Source organism: Lentinus tigrinus, assembly GCF_003813185.1.
Source record: "Lentinus tigrinus ALCF2SS1-7 unplaced genomic scaffold L226scaffold_29, whole genome shotgun sequence".
NCBI classification, from domain to species: domain Eukaryota; kingdom Fungi; phylum Basidiomycota; class Agaricomycetes; order Polyporales; family Polyporaceae; genus Lentinus; species Lentinus tigrinus.
In genome coordinates, this window is record NW_027137938.1 from 152,363 (window position 1) to 171,899 (window position 19,537).

The following is a 19,537-nucleotide window of genomic DNA, read 5'->3' on the forward strand; positions in this document are numbered from 1 at the left end:
CAAGATGTCCTCCGCCCTTACGCCTCGAGAGTCCCCTCGGCGAATCGTTCGCACACGCGACCTGTACGCCATGGAACATGACAGTGAACTCATCCAATCTCTGGATTTTCATCAACAATGCGTTATGATCAGGTCAAGGTTGAACCTTCCATGCGAGGTGGGAGGTGCGTTCGTACACGTATGACATGATTTTCCGCCACTCACGACTCTAACCACCACGCCTTTCTCATTGACTGCTACTAGACAACGGCCGTTTAAAGCCAATCAGCCGCACGACAGTCAAGCATGTCCACGCCCGCTTCGAGGACATCTGCTGCCGGTTCGAGTTCATGTACGATCGGGCGGACGATCGAGAGCACTGGGGCGTCGTGAACGCACTCATCTTCATCCTGGGTGAATTGTGTCCTGATTCCGTCCTTTGTGACATGTTCTTCGAGCGTTGTGAGTTTATCGCGCAAACAACACCAATGTATAGGTACTGATGATGACGCTCGCAGTGCAGCTCTTCCCTAGATTGACGTGGCTCCTTCGAGGGCCTATCCGTGTCCGGTGGTTCTACCCGCTCGAACTCCTTTGCATGGTCGTCCGCCGTGGCAGTGACTCGACACGGCTCACTGTTGCTAAACATCCAGACACACTCAACTTGATATTCCAGTCGCATCTGAGCGACCATCGTGCCGTGGAGTATAACAATATGATCATCGCACACGCCCTCCAAGCCGCGTTCACGTCCGACCCACCACAACCCGAGCTTGTGTCATCCGCACAGCTTCTCAGCCTCACTCATTCGGTGTTCGTTGGCGTGAGTACACACCAACCAAGGTACACTTACCTTTCTGTCTCGCACGCTCTTGTCATTCTCTCCATGAGCCGCTTCCGGCACGAACTAGACAACCCCTCCCATGGAATCCAGTGGACCTTGGATTTTTTCGCTGCGCTCACGAAGATTGAAGATCTCAGCATTCGCGCTCTCGGGCTCCGCATCTTTCTCCCACCAAGATTCACCGGCAACCTCGCGCATTCCCCCGACACGCCTTCCCGTGGCCGCAGAAGCTTTCCGGACCACCTTCGCCACCTACTGGACGAACACGAATCCGGAGAGTTGGAATCGAACCTGGTCACTGCGGCGATAGGCGCTTTCCATGGGGCCGTGTCTGCCCTCTCCCATGACCAGGACCTGTGCAAGTTCGGGTCAGTGGTAGCCGAAATTCTGCAGCGGGTCCCATTCGTCCCTGGCCTGCTCAAGGATTCCGGGGTCTTTCCTTCAGGAGACGATGCTCCCTATGCTTCTTTGGATGACTGTCTCCTCGCTACCGTCAAGGCTCTCCGAGAGACAGGCGACCCGTCAGAGCAAGACGTTGCCGATATCGTCGAACTTGGCCGCGTCGAGATCTCCGGTACCGCCGAGGAGCTCGCTGCTGCCGCCAGTGCCGCCATGACCCGCAACCCGCAGCTCACATACGCGTACGTAGTGCTCTGCAGGTCCAACTTCAATCGCGAAGAGGCCCTCCGGACGGCAGAGAGCGGTCTTGAATGTGCGGCGGGCACCCCTTACTTGCGACGCGAGCTCCTACTGTCTGCGATGAACGATGCCTTCCGGAAGGGCTGGACACTGCTGCTCTGCGGCGAATTCGAGGATCCAGACAGGCGTGCTTGGGGCAAGCAGTACACTACGGCGGGTGCGAAGTACATGGATGAAGTCCTGCGTGATTGCACGCTTCCGCTGGACTCTCCCGATCTCTGGCTCGCGCTCAACTGGGCCTTCGTCCATGCCATATTTTCCGCGGGTGCAGATCTGGAAGCAGATATCGCCAACTTCAAGGTGAGTCGACCCGTCCATCTTGAAGACCCCAACTGACTATGCAGAGTCTAGAGCAATCTGCTTCCACGTCTGGACGCATGCGAGTCCGTCCTCAAAGCCCTTGGCTACGACGTCAAGGCGAGCCCTGTGCACCGCGGCCGCGAAGCGTACCTCGCCCGCCTTCCAACAGGCATAGAATCGTACACTGAGGGAGTCTCCCGATTTGACATGCTGACCAAGGACTTCCGCGTACCTTACGACCAGCCCACGCAAAACGGCCGGGAGGAAGACGCTCTCTACGCGTTCTGGTGGAATGTAGCCGAGGATGAGCTAGTCCCGGCGATGACGCATGGCCCGCTGCAGTGCGGGTGCAGGTACAGCCGCGAGATGTACGCGGAAGCTGTTGTCCTCGGGAGATGTGGCTGGTGCCGCAAGCCAAGCGCGATCTTGAAGCAATGCGCTCGCTGTAGGGAAGTCCTGTGCGTATGCAAGCTGGTGCTCTGTTTACGAGAATCCTACTGATGTTGCGGTCTTCCTTGCTAGGTACTGTGATGGGAAATGCCAGAGGCAGGATTGGCCGCGGCACAAGACGCGGTGCCAGCAGCGCCTTAACGAGTCTGGTGATGTATAACATTCGATTAGTGACCCCGTGTATGGTATATGTGTGTCCAATCATCCTGATTAATGAGGAATCACGTCCTCAGCACGAGCAACGTATCGACGAGCGTTGGCCCGGGTCGTCCAGACGTTCCTTCGGTTCATCGCGCATTAGTCTGTATCTTCCATGCATTCGTCTCTGTGTTCAGACCAATGTTCGCTCTGACAGGATTCGTCGCAGTACCTGTTCAGGAATATTAGCTCGGCTGGTGCACAAAAATCAACTAGATGCATATGCATCTTACCACGCACCGTGGCACCCGCCGCATTGCTTGACCAATGCTGTGATCTGTGAACACCGCGAACACCGGTACAGCGCAACCGAACACTTGTATGTGTTGATCTCTACCCGCGGGGTGTCGTCGCTACCGCCGCAGCCGCACTGAAGCGGACCGTTCGTGATGAGCGAACCGAGGGACGACGCAGTTACGCCGTCCATCCAGTCAGCCCATCGCGATGATTCGTCGTCACTTGAAGGAGTCCAGCGTGCGGCGTCCGGGGGAATTCGAGCCGTACGGACGTCATCGTGTGCGCGCAGCGCTTCCACGAAGTTCGAAAGCTTCTTGATACCCGTGCGGAAATGCTGCACGAGGGACTTGTGCCCCTTGGTGGTGTGAGTCTCTCCGACTGGATAGTCGAGCTTCTTCAGCTCGGTCTGGGAGCGCTCAAGGAGCTGTAGCAACGGCTGCAATCTCATGGTTGAGTGAGGGGGTACCGACAAGACCAGCAAGTCCGCACCTTGATTTCAGCAAGATCTTCGCTCAACTGTGGCCCTCTCAGGACGAGCATACAGGTGACATAGCAATCGATGATGCGAGGAAGGTCGCGCGAGTCCGGAGGAGCCACCGATACGAAGATCTCCGCATACTTCAGCTGGGCTTCCAGGTACTCCTCCGCGATTTTGCGTCTCCGCCAGTCCGATGGCGACGAGCTGAGAAGTAAGTTCCATGCCTTCAAGCCATATAGCTCCGTCAGTGTCACCAACAGCTGACGCCGCCAGTACGGCGAGGCATTCTCCAACTCCGCGCCTCGTTTCGCGACTTGGAGGTTGGCCTCGCGATCTTGAGACGTCGAAACGAAGACAAAATGCGCGTGCACGTGTTGCGGGTTGCGCGCCATGACTTCCTGTGCGTGGCTCGCAGCCTTCGGGGAGTCAGTGATCATGAGGTACTCCAGCTCCAAGTCGTCCGCGTCGTCGAGCTCGCCTTCTTGACGGAGTAACGCGGCGGCTACCGGCAGAGCCTCCTCCCAAGTCTTGAATGGGAGCCCTGCATTCTTGAAATCCCGCTGCGACGGGGCAAAGCCGTCGACGTATAAGTATCGTGCTTCTCTGATGGTGCGGGCCATGAATTCTCCAAACTCGAGAAGGTCTTTGCTTTCGAGCAAGCCCCATACTCCCACCACGAAGCGCTGTGAGCTGGCTTCCATCTGAACATACTCGCGTGTTTCGTGATCCTCCGTAATCGGAATGCGCTGGTAAGGGCGAGGATTGTGTTCGGAAGGATTGAGTCCTTCTTCAGGGTACAAGTGAGAGAACAACCACATAGCCACGCAGCGGAGAGCGACGTCGGGGCTGCGGATGAGAACTGCGACCATTTCCAGGATTGGGATGGCTTCATTCTGTCGACTTGGTACCATTGTGAAAACCTGAGCACCAAACAAGAGAATCGGCAGAGCATGTGTGATGGTGCGAGGAGAGGGAGGCGGAGGGGCAAGTAAAAGGTCCGTCGTGGTCGATAGGATGGAAGGGAAAGGGATTTGGCTCAAGATGCCCCGTTCTGACCGTTCCTCGAAGAACAGGAGCTCCATGGAATGTGCCAAAGTCACGATAGGGTGCTCGATCACGTCTGGGTAACGCCAGATGGACATCGCATAGACTAGCTGGGAGGCACCTCGCAGAATCTGAGCCTTGATAGTGTCGTCGCCATACTGTGAGATCAAAGACAGTGACACAAAGGTGCGAGGAACATCCACAGGGCCGCTCAGTATTTTCATCATCTTTGACAGAACGCCTGCGAGCCCTCAAAATGAGTCACAACATGCGCAAGCTACAGACAACCACACATACCACTCTCTAGCAATTCATGGCAAAGTATGGCGTCAGGGCATAACTTCACCCAGATGTTAACAATTGCGTCAACGAGATGCATGTTGTGGCGAGCTTGAGCGGCGTCGAAGATTTCGTTCAGTTGCTGAGCGAGTTCCGGGAATCGGCGATGTACCCTTCTGAGCCCGCTGCGCCTACTCAAGTCTACTCCCAAATCCATCAATAATCACTACACCATTCAGCGCGTTACTCACTAGGAATCCGCAGCAGTTCGGATGTCTTGTCTATGGCTTCTTTCGGGGTCAACCCGGTCGTGCTGGCACGCAGCCAGCTATATAGATCGCGAGAGCCTCGCTGTTGAGGCCTACGTGCTCCTGACATCGTGGAGTTCCAAGCTTGGGGGCGCGACGAGTACCAAAGCTGGGGAAAGAGTCACCACTACTTAGTGTCGCGGTCGTCAAGTGATTCAAGTTGGCACTGGTAGGCAGAAAAACACGGTACTAGTAGATCACGTGTTACGCGTCGCGATCCGAACGCGTCGACCGTGATGACAGGCGCCGAGGTCCTGCTGCCAGCTAGGCAATGTTCAGCGGATCTTTTGCATACCCATTCCTCTGAATACGGCTTGATGACGAATTGCATTGAAACTGGTATATATAAGATAGCAGGGATGGCAGGTACGTATATCCTGTGGTCACCGATTCCGACTCGACTTACACTCGCTCTTGTGCTCGGCCCAATGGTCCTTCTGGCAACCCAGATCACAATATCTACATATGGAGGTATTAGCACTTACTGTGAACTGGTCAATATGATGACTCGCCTCGTCTTCCCACAAGCACTGCACCTCCTCAGTGCCGCGCTCGGATTTCCGCACCACGAACACCTATATAGCTCGTAACTGATGGTATCGACCCTTCGATCAGGTACCGGTGCTCCCGGTACGTGTCCAGGGTGAGCGCGGTTTGTGTGCTCGTTTCCGATGCTGACATTTCCAAGCCGCTCGGCCAAATCCTCGTTCGATGGGGATGACGGCTGGGTTTGCTGATGTCTGCCCGTGCGCTCGTCGCCATCAAGTTCATCGAAACGTCTCGTCAACGCTCCCCACTCTTGAACACTGGCGCTGTAGATTCCAAAAATGAGCTCGCGGACAAGGTTCAGTTGTGTGCGCATGATCGGGTGGCCTGCGAAGTACATGAATCCCATGGACGTTTCGGCTTTGCGACGTGCGAGCTGACGCATGAGAGGTGAGCCGTAAGCATGCATCAGAGTGAAGACTACTCACGTCCAGCTCACGCAGATCCTCGCCAAGCTCTGGCCCTTGAATGGCCAACGTGAGCACGATATACCAGCCCAGCACGTTCAGCATCTGACGGCTGTCCGGAGGCGCCTCGGAAATAAACGTCTTCGCGTCTGCCCAGGCAGACATGAAGAATGCCATGCCTTCTGCCCGAGCCGCCGCGTCTTCTTGCCTAGCCATCCGCAGAGTCTGTAGTCCGCGTTCCGCGGCATGACTGGTTGCCTGCCACAACATTTGATACCGGACAAATGGTGTGGTCGTCGGGCATTTCAAGCCCTTCTTCAATGCAGGTAAGCTTTCCTCAGTGCCTGTGCCCATGCTGATGACGTAGTATGCATAGGCAAGCTTCGGGTTCCGCTTGATTGCAACCCGCGCTAGGGCGATGGCCTCCGGGAGTCGCTGACGAATCAGGAAGAACTTCATCTCGACAACGTCGGCTGCATCGAGGTCCTCCTTGCCGCCCTTGGCTCGGAGCGCTCTCGCGGCCATAGGCAGGGAGTCCGTCTGGCGCTTGAAAGGCGCATCCACCCCAAGATTGCCTGGAAGGAACACCTGTCCGTCCTCAGTTTTCCATCCACCCTCCCCAATCACGTACTCTGCGCGTTGGATCAGGTCGGCCAATGTCTTTCCAAGCGCATACATGTCGCGATCTTGCATGGCGCGCATGATTGCTTCGGTGTAAGCCGCCATGGCAGTAAGCGTGACATTCATGTCTGAACGCTCTGGACCGTAGCTCCGGAGGATCTCCCTCAGATGGGCTGGGGGCCCGACGGCAGCAACGGCCATGAGACGCTCCGCATCGAAATACATGACGTCCGGCTCGCACTCCGCTAGTGGGAGCATCAGGAGTCCGCTGATGGCCGACGCACGAATGTTGACGTTGTGGCTCCGAGTGAATGCGGCGATGCAAGTGAGGAGACCCGGAACAAGCTTGCACTGATTGGGACAATGCAGTGGCGCAGTGGTGATGATGTTGAACGCATGGATTACCAGGGCGTACGAGATGGTCGGCTTTCGCAACACGGAGATAGCGGCCTCGAGGACGGAGTAGACATCGATGTCACTGAGAAGTGCTGAGGGAGGAGGGTCCCGATTTCCGATGACAGCCTTGGCCGCGTAGTCCATGGCGACCATGGCTAGTTCAACAGTGGTGGGATTGTCCGGGGAGTCCCGTATGATCCTGACCAGAGTCCTGATTAGTTGACGGGCGATCTCCTGCTGTGCCCCTTTGCTGCATTGAATAATGACTATAGCGAGTGCGTTGAGCGCGAGTTGACGCGTTGAGTCGAAGTTCAAGAGAGGCGCGATTTGCTGCAAGATACCTGGCCCTATCATCCATGGCGGTGGCGCGTCAGCCTTCTCTCATGCGATGGTAAGATGGAGTGTTTGACTACATACCTCTTTCGAATAGCATGCCTGTTATGCTCTCGTTGTTGCACATCTCCGCCATCGTGCCCACAACGGCACCCATGAGGGTCTCGTTACGATCTCGTCGTCCCGCGTTGTATGTGGCGGTCAGTTTCTTGTGAATATCGTCGAACCGTACTTGGACCTCCTTCAATCCATCTTCAGTCGTGACATCTACAGGTACGATGAGTTAGTCATTCCCATCCAGCCCACATAGTGTTCGAATGAGAGATACCAGGAAGCTCAAGAACGTTAGCCAGACGCGACATGGCGAAGCTCCATGTCGAATTGTGGTCTATGTCTTCGTATAGCTCACTTGGGACTACATAGGAGTCGGCCGCAACAGCTCCATCGGATTCCGCGCAGTTGCTAGACATGAATGAGGATGAACGAGGTACCTGGAGAAGTGGGAAAGCACAACAAGGACCGTTTTCTGCAAGATTGATCATATAGAAGCACCATCGTCGGCTACTGCCGGACTCCCCGCCGCTCAAGTCGATCTGCGTCTAGTTGCGCGTTTACAACGAAATGTTTATTGTCTTCAACACGGATGGCAGTATTGGTACATCAATAAGTGGATGTATGTATAGTATGAAAGTATCGGAGAATGAGATTTCAATTGTCCCTGCCCGATCAGGTCGCCTAAGCCCATTCTGGTCAAATAACAAGCTTGTACTTGGCTTGACATTCCTGGCAGTGTATACCGTCTATCAAGAGCGCGGCTGGACTCTTGCACAGTTCACAGAAGTATCCTTCGCGCAAACTGAGATAGTCGTACAGCAGCGGCGCCGTCGAGCCCCGAGCTGCCTCTGCGCTCACGATGAGGTTGTCGACGTGGTTCACCACCTCCTTCCAGGGGTCCTGGCTCTGAGGGGAGACGATATCGTCGAACCAAGTGAACTGGAGCCACGAGTCTTCTACGCAGGGCTTCGTGTCGATATCAAGTCTCTCCACACCATCCTGCGAATACATCAGTCAGCACAACATCGCCATACGAACGCAGTGGTCATCACTCACTATCGTGACATCGGGGATCTGTGTTCCAAACAGAGCCACGCTGAGGAGGACATACCAGACAAGGAGCTCGGGTGACTTGTCTGGGAGCGCCTCGATGTCCGCCTCCTGCTGCCTCGCATACAGGATGGACTCTAGGTCATGGTGCGCCGACGAGACGAAAGCCGCGACCAGCTGCGCAGCTCGACCACTGCTGCTGAGGTCCCCCTGGCCAATGAAGAACAGAGCCCCCTCCCAAGCCTGGACCGAAGCTCGCCGCCACAACCAGTCGCGCAACGCATGCGGAACATTGTCATGCTTGCAAATTAAATCCTGGTCGAGGAAACGGAGTCCCTCCTTCACGGCGTGCAGACCTTGGGCCCAGGCCGGGAAGAGACTGAGGACACAGTGTGCGTACGCAGAAGTCGGATGTTGCTCGACGGCCTTCCGCGCTTGTGCCCATAGGTCCGGGAGGCTGCCGTTATACTGGGCGGCTAGCAAGCGGATGATGGCAGCTGCCTCGGGATCTGAGCCGTCGTCGAGCGCACTCACGAGGGCAGGTACGATCTTGCCCAAGCACGGCAGGCCACCCTCCTGCGTGTCGCTCATGGACACATCTCTCGACACCGCGCTCACAATGCGGGGGTGCCGAAGAGTGTCTGCCACTGCGACACCGGGAGCGGGCCAGTCCGTCTCCGCGCTCCTATAATGCTGCGATATCGCGGCATCGGATTCTTCGTTGGTTGGACAGGCCACGAGGAAGGCACTGAAGGGAGAGTCCATCGGGTCCTGCCAGGCCACACTGCTGAGCACCCTCTCGAGCCGCTTGTGACGAAGGGGCTGACGACGTTCGTCGAGCCCGGAATCCACGTATCGGGCACGATCATAGAGCGCGTCGAGGGGCTCGAGCGCTAGTAGGGCCGCTATCGCAAGACAACGTACGCTGATGACTTGGCTTTTCGAGAACGCCATGAGGATCGGGAGTAGCTCGGCCACGACGGCCGTCTTTTCGAGTTCAGCGTTGTGCGCGGCCCATAGAGAGAGATGGAAGAAGCGGAAGATTGGAGGCAAGAGTGCAGGCAAGGGCGCGCGCTGGTCGACGAGTGTGCTCTTGATGAAGCGAAGCGCGGTGCGGAACTCCTCTCTCTCGAGCACGTCCATCCCAGATTCGGGGCTCGCAAGGATGAGCTCGCTCGCCGCTCGAGCGACGGCCGCCGGGGCGAAGTCCTTGTCGGGACCCCAAGCCAAGATTGAGATGGTCTTTTCCAGGACCCTCCGACAATCGCAGTCGTCCTTGCTCGCAAGAGAGAAGAGGACTTCACAAGTTTGTCGGCGAGTCTTCGGAGACTGGAGGAATGGTTCCAATATAGCCAGGAAACCTGCGAAATTGAAGACGAGGTGTCAATTCGGTTGCTCACGCGGAGGACCAGGGCACCTCATACAACGTACCAGGGTCCTGCAATCTCTGACTGAGTAGAGGGATGGGACAAATGGTGCAGTATAGAGCGAATGCGCCAGCCATGAGAAGATCCAGATCCACTGGGAATTCTGCGGCGAGCCTCGAGAACGATGGAGGGTCATGCATTGCAGTATTGAGCAGTTCCTCGAGGTACGTTATTGCCGACTCTCCCCTGGGATCGCCTGCCAGTGCTATACGCGGGACACCTGAGTGGCTAGCGCTGAAAAGGAGAGCAAGGGTACGTACGGATCGACCCGCCGAACGCCGTATGGATGTGTCTTTCAGCGACTTGAAGGCTCGACGACTGGGCAACTACGACCAACAACTGGTCCAGCCAGTCATACCCATCCTGGTCAAAGCTGTGGAGAGTGGTGTTCTGCTGCATGTTGTGCGATGATGAGTAGTAGCACTTACCAGCGTTCCTCCTCATTATATATACGCCCAGATAGAGGCGGCTGGTCGTCCATCGGTTGTATCTCGCTGAGAACAACACAACATTGTTATGAGGCTTAACGACAGGGGAAATCAGATATCGGTAGATAGTACAATGCACACCTAAGGCACAGTGCGATCATATTGAGATTGAACAAGGACGTACTGCGAGCTGGTTCCGCGAACGGTCTAGTATAATGCATAACACATTGTGAGCCATATACGAAAACTGGGGAAGGACACGTACGTACTTGACGCTAGGTCTCCAGGGCGCTCCTAGTACAAGGAAGCCCGGACTGAGCCCTATTACTACTAGACCGCCGCACATTGCGTATTTGTTTCACAATCTTCTCAGCACCTCTTCCCTGTTTTGCGTCATTTGACATCTCAACAAGGACTGACTAGCTGGTGCCAGCGCAGACTGGCCTACGGGAACGGGGCCGTTGCCTGTCATCGGTCACATGGCGAACCAATGGCGGCGACATTGAAGTGGTGGGCGCCGCAGATGCAAGCATACTTGGCTGTCCGTCGCAGGCTTGTGGTGTACTGAGTCGAACATGAGGCAGAGTGAACGGTCGTCCACTGAAGGCTCTGGAGGAGGAGGTGAAGGGAAACAAACACGACGAGTCACGCGTTACGGTTCGCGCCGCGACGGCGCGATGCCAGCAGGCGCCGAAACGTTCATCTCGTCCTGCGCGAACTCAAGAGGCAACCAAGGACTGCAAGAAAGAAGTACATTCAGAATATTCGTACACACGTCGCTCAGCAGGCCCTACCAACTGCCTAGTCGTCTATCTGCCTGATCACCGATTACGGGGCTTACACTCGCCCTTGTGCTCGGCCCAGTGGGACTTCTGACATCCGCCGTCGCAATATCTACAGAATAACATGTCATTGGGGCCTCTAAGACTCATTCGCGCAGGAACTCACCTCGTTTTCCCACAACCGCCACACCTTCGCAGGACCGCACTCGGGTTGCCGCACCATGAACATCTGTACAGCTCGTAGCTGCTGGTTTCGACACTTGCAGACGCCTCCGCCCTTGGTGTATTGCTACCACATGCGTGATGATCGTGGTCCGCATGGTGGTTTGTATGGTCGATGCTGACGTTTCCGAGCCACTCCGACAGGTCATCATCTACCACGGACGACGAGGCACGCGATGCTCCTCCGTTGCCCTGACGTCTGTCGAGATCATCGAAACGCTTGATCAGGGCTCCCCACTCCTTCGCGCCCGGCGTGTAGAGGCTGAGGAGGAGGTCGCGCGCCAAGCTGAGCTGCGTGCGTTTGATCGAGTAACCGATGAATTTCATGAAGTCCAACGACGTCTGGATCTTCCGGCGCGCAGGCTGTGTCGCACGAACAGGTAAGTCAAAGTCGCGTATGGTTGAACGAGGACTCACATCCAACTCATGTAGGTCCTCGCTAAGCTCTGGTCCGCGAATGAGGACCGTGAGGAGCACATACCAGCCAACCACGTCCAGCATATGGCGTGTGTCCGGGGGCGCCTCGGAGATGAATGTCTTCGTATCCTCCCAAGCAGACATGAGGAACGCAGTACCCTCCGCACGAGCTTCCATATTCCCGTCCCTAGCCTCCTGCAAAATGGTCAGGCCGCGTTGTGCGGCGTGGCTCGTTGCCCGCCACAGCATCTGGTTCCGAACGAAGGGCGTGATCTTCGGGCACTTCAAGCCCTTCTTCACCGCACGGAGTCCCTCCTCGACATCGGCTCCCATGCTGATGACGTAGTACGCGTACGCGAGCCGGGGGTTACGCTTAATAGCAGCGAATCCGACCGTCCTGGCCTCTGGGAGTCGGCGGCGGAGGATGAGGAACTTCATCTCGAGAATATCGGCGCCGTCCAGGTCCTCCTTGCTTCCCTTCGCTCGGAGAGCCTTCACGCACAGAGGCAGCGCATCTGTCCAGCGCGTGAAAGGGACATCTCCAAGCTGGTCTGGCGCGAAGACGCGTCCGCCTGCATCCTGCCACCCGCCCTCTGCAATGACGTACTCCGCGCGCTGCGTCAGGTCCTCGAGCTTCTTCCCGAGCGCATACATGTCGCGATCCCTCATCGCGCGCATAATAGCCTCGGTGTATACCGACATCGCCTCGACCATGACATTGATGTCAGAACGCTCCGAACCGTAGTCAAGGAGGATTTCTCTTAGGTGCGCGGGAGGTCTAGTGGATGCAGCGACCATCAGGCGTTGAGGATCAAAGTGCATGGTGTCCGGCTCGCACTCCGATATCGGGAGCCGGAGGATGCCTGCGAGTGCTGTCGCCCGAATACTGACGTTGTTGCTACGCAAGAACGCCGCGATGAGACTGGTGAGACCTCGAACAGCTTTGCACTGGGTAGGACAGTTCTGCGGTGCGCAGACAAGAAGGTTGAGGGCGTGCGTGACCATGGCATGCGAGACCGTGGGCTTGCGGAGCGCCGTGACGGTCGCTGCAAGAACAGATTGGACATCGATCTCCTTGACCAGGGCGAGGGGAGGAGGGTGTTCGCTCCCGATGACCGCCTCAGTCGCGTGGTCCATGGTGACAATGGCTAGCTCGGCCACTTTGGGGTCGTCCGGGAAATCTTGGACGAGTTTCACAAGGGTCTTGTTCAGTTGGTGAGCGATCTCTTGCCGCGCCTGTTCCCCGCCGTGGTGGGTGATCATGACGAGCGCATTCAGTGCAAGGTGACGTGTCGAGTCCAAATCCAAGAGAGGAGTGATCTTCTTCAGCATTCCTGGCCGGTGCGAACATAGCGACGCGTTAGCCGTGTACGACTCCGAGCGAAGACCGCGCATGAGTAACTCGCCTTTCTCGAACAATTTATCCCTGAGGATAGCATCGGAGCACATCTTCACCATCATCCCGACGACAGCACCCATGATCTTCTCGTTGCGTTCGCGTTTTCCCGCATTGTATGCGGCGTTGAGTTTCTTGTAAATCTCCGGGAAACGCGCATGAACCTTCTTCAGGCCATGTCGAGTGGTTATATCTACAATCGTAGAGAAAAACATATCAAATCAGTTGTGCGTTACGCCCCTCCGGAGATAGAAGGGATTTTCACCAGGAAGCTTCAGCACGTCGCTGAGACGCGAGATGGCGGAGTTCCACGTCGAGCCGTCATTGATGGATGCGAAGAGGGTGTCCGGAATAATGTAGGACTCCCCCGCGAGGGCTGCACCGGGACCTCTGCGCGTACCAGACATCTCGACGACGACTGGGGTATCTGGGAGAGTGAGAAAGGGGAGAAGAAGTCGAAGACGAGTTAGGTTTATATACTCATAGATGTCCCACGTGCCGGGATCCACATGGCTGTCGAACTCTGTCTGGTTCTGGGATGAGTACTTCGCGATCGGCACCATGGTGTCTAGGCTTGGGGAAGGGCGGAGACTCAGCAATAATGTACTCTTGGATACCGCGGTTGGAACACTTATGTCTTCGTATTCACCCGGTACCGTTTTGAGTCGTTAACATATCTATAAATCTGGGAGACCGAGTATACATAAGGGAGAGGAGAGGATTCACGACACATGAATGTCCTCGAGCTAGTGTCGCTTCACCGACTGAGCCTGCTCAGCCTATACACCCACCACTTGTCCGCTGCAACCCACGTCAGTCAACATCAAGGAAGGCAGGATGCGGGTAGGAGTCTTGAAGCTTGAAGCACCTTCCAGAGCAGAGAGGTCACCGGGCATCGTTCTTCTGCATCTTTTCGCTCGCAACCATGGACTTGTCGATACGATCCACCACCCTGGGCCATTCAACCTTGGCGAACTTGAGAGTGTCTAGAATTTCACGCTCATTGTACGGAGTGCGTCGCAACCAGCAATCCCCAGGAGTTTCTCCATCTGGGGACAAACTTGGTTCATACTCGACGAGGAAGTCCTGCAACTGTGTAGATGAGTGGCGGAACAATGCAAGCACTAACAAAATATGACTGACCGTGGCTGAGCTCGGGAAACAAGAACCATGGAGAGCGACATTCAGCAGGATATACCAAAACAGTGATTGTTCCCGTAGGCGGCGGCAACCACCGTCGTCTCGGATCTTCCGCAAGAGAGCCTGCGCACGTTCCACGGCCGACTCAAGCAGAGTTAAATCCGCCGCCGGGTCCTTGCATTTGTTGATACCGATACCACTGAAGAGCGACAGGCCCCGAGCCCCAGCGTGGACGACAAAGCGCCCTATTAGCCACTGTCGAAGGTAAGGTGATTTCACGGACGCGAGACCTTGCTGTGCTGCCTTGAGACCTTCGGCGTGGTCGGGGAAGAGGCTGAGCACGCATTGTGCAAACGCACAAGCAGGATACTTCCGCGCAGCTTCGCGTGCTTGAGCCAACGCGTCCACGATGCGGCCCTTGGCCAGCGCGGCCCGCAATCGGAGGATAGAAGCCGCCTCAGGGTCGCGTGTTTTTTCCAGAGCGTTCACGAGTTCGTTGGTGATCTCGTCCAGGGTAGGGTAGTCTTCGTTGTAATATATGTCGTTCATTTCCATTCCTTGCGTCTCTACGCCAACAGGGTCGATAAGCTCCACAAGTGCGAATGCAAGACTACGCCAGTTCGTGAGGGCGCCCAGGTATAACTGCGCCATCACGCCGCGGTAAGCTTCGTTGGTAGGAACGCCGGCGAGAAACGTCGCAAAGGGTGAGTCGACCAGATTTCGCCAAACTTTGGCCGAGGCCGGGAGGCACCGCGGAAGCTCGTCGTTGACGCTACAAGACGGGACTGTACGTTCTGCTTGCGCGATCTTGCAGCCGTCGAACGGTCCATGGGCGGGTGCAAGGGATAAGAGCGCAGTGACTGCCAGAGAGCGTATGCTGACGAGTCGGCTCCGAGTGAACGCTAGTAGTGCGGGCAGTATCTCCATCATCAGACCTTCGTACTCCTCCCCGCCGTCACGTGCGGCCCACAGGGTAAGACGCAAGCACTGGAAGATGTCCGGCAAGAGCGAGAGTCTTGGTGGATCCCGAACGAGCGCCCCTTCTATAGTCTCATATGCGATGCGAAATCCATCGCTCCCTAGTGGGTGTTCAAGGGTCCCTTCCGGACTAGAGAGGATCAGATGGCTGGTAGCTTGAATAATCGCACGGAGGCCGCAGTCGTCATCGGGAAGTTTGGACAATATCGAGCGCATCCGGTTCAGAGCATGGCCAGTGTCGCATCCGTCCAAACGCGTGACCCAGAGGAGGGCTTCGCATGTCTGGCTGCGAGACTTGGGCGACTCCAGGAGTGTCTTTAGTCTGGTCAACCATGCTATGCATTCACGGGGAGTGGTCAGCTCGGCGTAGTCTGTATAAAAATTATTTTAAATGCAGCATACTTACCGTCATCATGTAGCCTCTCGTTGAGCAGAGAAACAGGAGACATAATACAATAAGTAACAAAGATGCCACCTTTCAACGCCTCTGGATCCGTCGTGGTCCGATGGATGGTCGTCGTCGGCGAACGATTCCCACAGAATGCGTTCTCTAGCTGCTTTTCGATACGTCGGAACTCTCTATCATTTCTGAGGTTCTCTGTAGACGGGATCCGTAGTGTGAGCACCGAGTGGCGATATCGAGAACAAGGGTACGTACTGCCGAGCCAATGAAAAGCCGTCTGGATGCACCGTTCCGCATCTTGTATACTGGAAGACCGGACGACATCACCAATGACCGGTTCGATGGAAACATAGGAGCAGTTGATGCTGGGCTGTCGGGTGAGAAGAGTGCGCTGCATGTCGTGCAGAGATGAGTGAGAGATGCACGGCCTGCCAACCGTCGTGCATACTTATAGACCCCCTACAGCGATAGCAGCTTTGGCCGCTACAAAGCGTGTTCTTGGTCATGGCCCTACACGATGCACGAAATCGTTTGACTGTCGTCGCCGTGCGCGCTTGAAACAAACTGCAAAAAAGGATGGAATACAGCGATTATGACGTGAACAAAGCCTCTCCTGCGAGCGGCCCATTATAATACACGGCACTTGATGAACCATACACGATGTCCAGACCAAACAAGATACAGAAGAGCACGCACGCACGTCTTTGTCGCCCAGTCTCCATGGCGGCACCTCCGTCGGTACAAAGGAGCCCCGAGCCGCGCCGCAACGCGCGGCACAGCAAACTCCATCCGCCCTGCCTCATGACCGCTCCAGCTTGCCCGCTACGCCTGCTGCCTCGTCTCTCGCCTGTCCGAGCTGGGGATCGATGGCAGGCTGATTGGGTGGTGGGGGCTCGGTCCCGTTCGCTGTGGGGGCAGACGGCCCTCCAGGTGGTGCAGACGCAGACATCTGCGGCTGCGCTGCGCCCTCTTGGGGTGCAGAGCCGGGCACGATGCTCGAGCGGAAGGGGGAGGGAGCGACAAGGGGGCGATGGAAGCGTGCACGGAAGTCATTCGCTTGTGCGGGATCGTGGACGTACGGATGGCCTTGGGCTACGTGTTCCGCCATGGCGTTGTATGGTGCATTTGGGTCGGGTAGGGGTGCCCCGTCTGGGGCCTTCGGCGGCGCATGTTGTGCCTGTGCATAGTGCATGCGTCGCTGCAAAGCGAGTCGAATCAGGAGCAGAAGACATGGACAACGTCGGGCGTACGCACCTGCTGATCCCAGTGATCCCACGCCTGCGCGATGATCGGCTCGAGAGACGCAAGTTCCTCGTTCGTCATCGAGAGTGTCCGGAGGAGGTGCTGCTTGAGAAGCGGTGCACATGAGAAGCTGAGCAGCAGCGTGCTCGCAAACGTCTGCCCGCCAAGCGGCTGGCCCTGGGGGAATGGCGGCTCGTGCATCGGGTGTGCCTGCGGGTGGGGATGTGGGGGTAACTCGTGGGGCATGACGGGCGGGTACTGGCCGTCGGGGTTCATCCGGCCGTACTCGTCGAGGGCGGGCATGATGTCGTTGCCCATGTCGAGCCCGAGCTCGCGCAGCTTGCGGGCCTTGACGAGCGCGCGATGCTTTCGCTGCCGCTCCCGCGCGGCGGCCCTGATACGCTCCCGCTTCGCGGCCTCCTCGGGGGAGAGGTCCTCGCCCTTGTACTCCGGCTGCACCGGCTGGGGCTGGGGCGGCTGCACTGGTGGTGGTTGCTGGACCTCGACAGGAGGTGGTGGCAGTTGCTGGACTTGCTGCTGGGAGAGCGCGAGGATGTTCTGCAGCCCCGCCTGACGGTCGCGCTCGCGCTTGCGGCGCTGCCTTTCTGCGGCCTTCTCGCGCTTGTGTCTCTGGCTGGGGGTCTCGTTCTCGCGCTCGCGCTTGCGCGACGACGAGGGCGTTGACGGCATATGTTGTGTGTTGGGGTCCATGGCTTGCAAAAAGAGTATATTCTGAGGCCCGCAGGGGGAGAATCCGACCTGGGACAGAAGACCAGGCGAGCTCGCGGGGAGGGGATGGTAACGGTCGTGACGAGGAGGTGACTGGGACCACCCAGCAGCTGTCACACGCCCTCTTATACCTCTCGTGGCGTGGGAATCCACGCGTGGCCGCTTGTTGACTCGAATCGTCTTGTGTATGTAGGTTACAACAGCCTCTAGACTACATTGTATTCTATTGTAACAGTTTGCCTGCTTTATTCACCATGCTTTCTCTCCCTGGCCCGACACCGATCCACTCGATGGGCACGTCTAGGAACTCCTCGATGAACCCGATGTACTTCTTGCAGTTCTCCGGCAGCTCGTCCACCGTCCGAGCAGATGCAATCGACTGCTTCCATCCGGGCAGCGTCACGTACACCACCTCGACCTTTGCCAGCTCCTCGAGGTCAGCTGTGCGCGATGACATCAGCATATCGTAACCTCGCAGACGCTCTCCAATACTCACCAGGGAAGCCAGGCAGCTCCTTCCCGTCGACGAGGTACTTGACTGCCACCTTGATTTCTTCGAGGTCGTCGAGCACGTCCAGCTTCGTCAGGTTCAGGCTGTCGTAGCCGTTAATGAGACACGAGTGCTTCATCACGACCAGATCGAGCCATCCGCAGCGCCGGCGACGTCCGGTCGTCGTGCCGTACTCGCGCCCGACCTCCTGCAGGTGCGTGCCAATGTCCTGAACCGAGAGTCAGTCAAGAACTATATGCGCAATCGAGGAGGCACTTACGTTCAGCTGCTCGCTGGGGAACGGTCCGCCGCCCACACGCGTCGTGTAGGCCTTGATGACGCCGATGGTCGTGCCGATCTTCTTCGGTGGGATACCCAAGCCGGTGCACACACCGCCAATAGCGGTGGAGGACGAAGTGACGAAGGGATACGTTCCGAAGTCGATGTCGAGCAGCAGTGCGTTCGCGCCCTCGACGAGCACCTTCTTGCCCTCAGACAATGCTTTGTGAAGGTAGACAACACTGTCGATGACGTAGGGACGCAACCGCTCTGCGAGGTCCTGCAAACGCGTCAGCCCGGGCCCCACAGTATATAGACGCGTAGTTACACACCTTGTACCGTTTGATCTCGCCTTCAGTATCGTACTCGAAGTGGCCATACCGCTTGAAACGGTTCTCTACTATTGTGCGGAACTTCTGCGCGAAAGTATCGTGGTCGAAGAGGTGGTGGACGCGCAGTCCGGAACGCGATGCCTTCGCGGAGTACGCCGGACCGATGCCCTTCTTGGTGGTACCGATGCTAGACCCACCGAGTTCCACTTCCTTGAGCCCGTCGACGATCTGGTGGAAGTCGAAGACGAGATGGGCACGGTCGGAGATGAATAGACGGCCGGTGCAGTCCAGACCTGCGTTGGAGAGGCAGGGATGTCACCGAGGATATTCATGCAAAATGAAATATCAACTTGCCCTCTTTCTGCAACTCCTCGAGCTCCGCGAAGAAGGAAGGGACGTGAATAACGACGCCATTACCGATGAGGCCAGTGCACTTGGGGTTCACGAGGCCTGGAGGAATATCAGGATGCGACTGGAGAACCAGGAATTATCTGCACGTACCGCTCGGAAGAAGGTGGAACGCGAACGTCTTCTTAATCTTCTCCGGGCCCATGGGGACGACGATGGTGTGTCCCGCGTTGTTCCCTCCCGCACATCGCGCGCAGATGTCGAAGTCGGCGGACAAGATGTCAACGAGCTTGCCCTTGCCCTCGTCGCCCCACTGCGCACCGAGCACGACTGTGGCTGTAAGCGAGCACCAAAGAGCCCGATGAGCCTGGATGGAACGCGATAGAGCTCTCAGCGCGACGCACCGCTCATTTTGCCTGCCCGTCTAGGTGCTGGCTTGGTGGAGAAGATGGAGGCGGATTGCGCAGCGCGTGCTATCTGATCTTGTGGCGACCAGATGGAGCACGCTCTGCTGCAACTGTAAGTCTATGTGACGCGCAGACCGCGCGGCGGAGGGGGAAGGTGGTGGTCAGAGTCAGAGTCATTTTCTTGCACCCTCGTATGGCGGGTCCATCGCGAGCATCTCTCGGCGAAAAAGCCGACGGCGGCCCGCCATCCCGCCTATCCAAAGCGCTCAATTTTGTATGCACAGCGGTGGCGCT

At 56.9% G+C, this 19,537-nt stretch overlaps 6 protein-coding genes across 6 annotated transcripts; 1 reads left to right on the forward strand and 5 right to left on the reverse strand.

Moving 5' to 3' along the window:
- Nucleotides 1-4: 4 nt before the first annotated feature.
- L226DRAFT_573924 (uncharacterized protein) lies at nt 5-2,432 on the forward strand (the record flags this gene model as incomplete). Its single annotated transcript, XM_067684945.1, has 5 exons — nt 5-164; nt 244-441; nt 498-1,822; nt 1,874-2,280; nt 2,345-2,432. 5 exons carry the CDS (start codon nt 5-7, stop codon nt 2,430-2,432), a joined length of 2,178 nt encoding a protein of 725 aa, XP_067532016.1.
- Nucleotides 2,433-5,125: 2,693 nt separating this feature from the next.
- Nucleotides 5,126-7,616, reverse strand: L226DRAFT_491582 (uncharacterized protein). Its single transcript, XM_067677363.1, has 5 exons — nt 7,448-7,616; nt 7,204-7,386; nt 5,791-7,133; nt 5,329-5,738; nt 5,126-5,275 (listed from the first exon to the last, which is right to left on the reverse strand). The coding sequence occupies exons 1-5, from the start codon at nt 7,587-7,589 to the stop codon at nt 5,200-5,202; spliced, it is 2,154 nt and encodes a 717-aa protein (XP_067532017.1). The 5' UTR covers nt 7,590-7,616; the 3' UTR covers nt 5,126-5,199.
- A 3,196-nt stretch (nt 7,617-10,812) lies between these two features.
- On the reverse strand, nt 10,813-13,318 carry L226DRAFT_554441 (uncharacterized protein). Its single transcript, XM_067683002.1, has 5 exons — nt 13,161-13,318; nt 12,906-13,088; nt 11,500-12,833; nt 11,027-11,445; nt 10,813-10,972 (listed from the first exon to the last, which is right to left on the reverse strand). The coding sequence occupies exons 1-5, from the start codon at nt 13,300-13,302 to the stop codon at nt 10,900-10,902; spliced, it is 2,151 nt and encodes a 716-aa protein (XP_067532018.1). The 5' UTR covers nt 13,303-13,318; the 3' UTR covers nt 10,813-10,899.
- A 418-nt stretch (nt 13,319-13,736) lies between these two features.
- On the reverse strand, nt 13,737-15,813 carry L226DRAFT_615473 (uncharacterized protein; the record flags this gene model as incomplete). The annotated part of the gene is made up of 4 exons (XM_067686778.1): nt 13,737-13,981; nt 14,039-15,348; nt 15,420-15,611; nt 15,672-15,813. The coding sequence occupies 4 exons, from the start codon at nt 15,811-15,813 to the stop codon at nt 13,781-13,783; spliced, it is 1,845 nt and encodes a 614-aa protein (XP_067532019.1). The 3' UTR covers nt 13,737-13,780.
- An 81-nt stretch (nt 15,814-15,894) lies between these two features.
- On the reverse strand, nt 15,895-17,471 carry L226DRAFT_491585 (uncharacterized protein). The gene is made up of 2 exons (XM_067677364.1): nt 16,671-17,471; nt 15,895-16,614 (listed from the first exon to the last, which is right to left on the reverse strand). Exons 1-2 carry the CDS (start codon nt 17,367-17,369, stop codon nt 16,216-16,218), a joined length of 1,098 nt encoding a protein of 365 aa, XP_067532020.1. The 5' UTR covers nt 17,370-17,471; the 3' UTR covers nt 15,895-16,215.
- Nucleotides 17,472-17,610: 139 nt separating this feature from the next.
- On the reverse strand, nt 17,611-19,409 carry L226DRAFT_554443 (Adenylosuccinate synthetase; the record flags this gene model as incomplete). Its single annotated transcript, XM_067683003.1, has 7 exons — nt 19,241-19,409; nt 18,990-19,172; nt 18,843-18,938; nt 18,489-18,781; nt 18,158-18,436; nt 17,884-18,106; nt 17,611-17,828 (listed from the first exon to the last, which is right to left on the reverse strand). The coding sequence occupies exons 1-7, from the start codon at nt 19,245-19,247 to the stop codon at nt 17,611-17,613; spliced, it is 1,299 nt and encodes a 432-aa protein (XP_067532021.1). The 5' UTR covers nt 19,248-19,409.
- Between the last annotated feature and the right edge of the window lie 128 nt (nt 19,410-19,537).

What these genes read in the sequence shown, in the direction of transcription:
- L226DRAFT_491582 (XM_067677363.1), bottom strand. Translation starts at nt 7,589, where the DNA reads ATGTCTAGCAACTGCGCGGAATCCGATGGAGCTGTTGCGGCCGACTCC. An exon ending in TAACGTTCTTGAGCTTCCTG is followed by an intron (nt 7,387 to 7,447) that starts GTATCTCTCATT and finishes TCGTACCTGTAG; the next exon opens with ATGTCACGACTGAAGATGGA. An exon ending in AGGCATGCTATTCGAAAGAG is followed by an intron (nt 7,134 to 7,203) that starts GTATGTAGTCAA and finishes CATGGATGATAG; the next exon opens with GGCCAGGTATCTTGCAGCAA.
- L226DRAFT_554441 (XM_067683002.1), bottom strand. Translation starts at nt 13,302, where the DNA reads ATGTCTGGTACGCGCAGAGGTCCCGGTGCAGCCCTCGCGGGGGAGTCC. An exon ending in CGACGTGCTGAAGCTTCCTG is followed by an intron (nt 13,089 to 13,160) that starts GTGAAAATCCCT and finishes CTACGATTGTAG; the next exon opens with ATATAACCACTCGACATGGC. An exon ending in GGATAAATTGTTCGAGAAAG is followed by an intron (nt 12,834 to 12,905) that starts GCGAGTTACTCA and finishes CGCACCGGCCAG; the next exon opens with GAATGCTGAAGAAGATCACT.
- L226DRAFT_491585 (XM_067677364.1), bottom strand. Translation starts at nt 17,369, where the DNA reads ATGGACCCCAACACACAACATATGCCGTCAACGCCCTCGTCGTCGCGC. An exon ending in GGGATCACTGGGATCAGCAG is followed by an intron (nt 16,615 to 16,670) that starts GTGCGTACGCCC and finishes CTCGCTTTGCAG; the next exon opens with CGACGCATGCACTATGCACA.